This window comes from Cyprinodon variegatus, unplaced genomic scaffold, assembly GCF_000732505.1.
Source record: "Cyprinodon variegatus isolate N-32 unplaced genomic scaffold, C_variegatus-1.0 Scaffold183, whole genome shotgun sequence".
Lineage (NCBI taxonomy): Eukaryota > Metazoa > Chordata > Actinopteri > Cyprinodontiformes > Cyprinodontidae > Cyprinodon > Cyprinodon variegatus.
This window is the reverse complement of record NW_015150636.1, coordinates 820019-821418: the sequence shown is the minus strand read 5'-3', so window position 1 is coordinate 821418 and position 1400 is coordinate 820019. Positions and strand designations below refer to the sequence as shown.

General features: G+C 38.6%; 1 protein-coding gene across 1 annotated transcript in view; it reads left to right on the top strand.

Moving 5' to 3' along the window:
* The window catches only part of atp8b4 (ATPase, class I, type 8B, member 4), a 42123-nt gene that overhangs the window by 21441 nt on the left and 19282 nt on the right, over positions 1–1400 (top strand). Inside the window, exons 13-14 of the mRNA XM_015378983.1 lie at positions 325–490; positions 572–760. Of these exons, the coding sequence (XP_015234469.1) occupies positions 325–490; positions 572–760 (355 nt within the window). The remainder of the gene's footprint in view (positions 1–324; positions 491–571; positions 761–1400) is intronic.

Genomic DNA, 1400 nt, shown 5'->3' with positions numbered 1-1400 from the left:
CTCAAATCCATTAGGAGCACTGGGAGGCTTATTCCTGCCTTCAGTCATCATAAAAATGGAGGACAACCAGGCCCAGTGTGAGCGGCCATCTGCTGAGGCCCACTGGGGTTCAAGGAGACAGAAGCGCCAATTTACAACACAAGCATGCTTAGTGTGAGGGATTGCTGAAGAGTCAATGAGTCGATTCAATCAGCTGGTTTTCCTTAGATAGAAAACTTTGAATCAATCTGACTGGATGATCTGGTGAACTGGAAAGTGTCTTGAGATGAAATGTGTTGTGAATTGGCGCTATAGAAATAAATTGAATTAATGCGTTTTCCTCAGAAAACAGCGTGCGTGGATTTCTCCTTCAACCCCCTCTTGGACAGAGGCTTTAAGTTTTACGACAGCAGCCTGGTTGAAGCTGTTAAACGGGAGGAATCTTCAGTGCAGGAGTTCTTCAGGCTGCTGGCTCTGTGCCACACCGTCATGTCCGAGGAGAAGAGTGAAGGTAAAGCTGCACCCTGATCTTACCGTCCATGAGGATTTATTTTACGTTTTTTCTCTGATCAATATGTCTGTTTGAACGAAGGGAATCTGGTGTACCAGGCCCAGTCACCTGATGAGGGAGCGTTGGTAACAGCAGCACGAAACTTTGGGTTTGTCTTCCGGGCTCGAACGCCAGAAACCATCACACTATGTGAGATGGGAAGAGCCGCCACCTATGAGCTGCTGGCCATACTGGACTTCAACAACGTGCGCAAGAGAATGAGTGTCATTGGTTAGGTCTTTACGTATAATAGCACTAGAAGTCAATATAACCCCAGTGTCCTTTAGTCATTTTCAGCATCCTGAAAAATTAATTTTAGGTATTTTTGTTGCCTGTTACATGAGATCAGTGTATCTTTTTTGCTTGTGTGTGTGTGTGTGGTATCTATGGAGTCAGAAAGGGTTCAAAATATTTGGAAACTTCTATATCTACATTATATTGTTTTTACCTTAAAATATGACTTATTAAAAAAAGCAAACATAGAATAATAAGAATTGAATCTAAGCTCAGATTAGTATTTTAATTACACTTTTTCCTTTTTTTATTTCTGTCCTTATTTGCAGTTTTAGATTTTATTTTTACACTTTCAAATCAGCTTTTTTCAGATTCAGATTTTAACCCCAGTCTGACAGGAAATTATATTAATATATTTTTTAAATTAAGGTTTTAATCTTCGTTGCATTATTTAGGACTGTGACAAAGTAGTCTGTAAAAAAAGATTAAACTTACCTGATTAGTCAGAGATGGGAAGTAACGAAGTACAAATACTTCATTACTGTCTTCAAGTAGATTTTTCTGATATTTTTACTTTACTACTTATTTTTATGGCGACTTTTTACTTCTACTCCTTACATTTTTACACAAATATCTG